Source organism: Diaphorina citri, unplaced genomic scaffold (genome assembly GCF_000475195.1).
Source record: "Diaphorina citri unplaced genomic scaffold, Diaci psyllid genome assembly version 1.1 scaffold33805, whole genome shotgun sequence".
Lineage (NCBI taxonomy): Eukaryota > Metazoa > Arthropoda > Insecta > Hemiptera > Psyllidae > Diaphorina > Diaphorina citri.
In genome coordinates, this window is record NW_007411139.1 from 1 (window position 1) to 629 (window position 629).

The 629-nt window shown below is 45.9% G+C and overlaps 1 protein-coding gene across 1 annotated transcript; it reads left to right on the forward strand.

The window, feature by feature from the left end:
• Window positions 1-3: 3 nt before the first annotated feature.
• Window positions 4-624, forward strand: LOC108254289 (WD repeat-containing protein 19-like; the record flags this gene model as incomplete). Its single annotated transcript, XM_017449291.1, has 1 exon — window positions 4-624. A coding segment is annotated over one exon (621 nt), but the record flags the coding sequence as incomplete, so codon positions are not given.
• Between the last annotated feature and the right edge of the window lie 5 nt (window positions 625-629).

The following is a 629-nucleotide window of genomic DNA, read 5'->3' on the forward strand; positions in this document are numbered from 1 at the left end:
GTCCTGGCTATAGGAACTGCTCGTGGGAACCTCACAGTCTACAATCACATGACATCCAAACGAGTTCCTGTCCTAGGCAAACACACCAGGAAGATAACAACATGTGCCTGGAGTCAGAACAACATGCTAGCAGTAGGTTCTGAAGATAAAACCATGTCCATTAGTAATGCACTGGGCGATACAATACGTGTGACAGCACTGAGAGCCGAACCCTCGGACATCCAGTTCTCAGACATGAAGCTAGATGAGAGATCAGGCAAGGATAACACGGTCAGTGTGGTTGTAGGACAGAAGACATTATTTCTGTATAACTTACAAGATCCGAACAACCCTATCGAGCTTGCGTTTCAAGCCAGGTACGGGTCAATATTAGCGTATAAGTGGTTTGGAGATGGGTATATCCTGCTTGGGTTTAGTGAAGGGTACTTTGTACAGATCTCCACGCACATCAAAGAGGTCGGTCAGGAGCTATTCCAATGTAAGAACCACAAGGACTTCCTATCAGACATTGCCTACTCTACTGTACTGGGTAAGGTAGCATCCTGTGGTGATAACAAGGTGAAGATCCATGATGTGGCCAACTTGACAGAAGTAGAAACTGTCATCACGATAGAGGATGATCCTAGGGT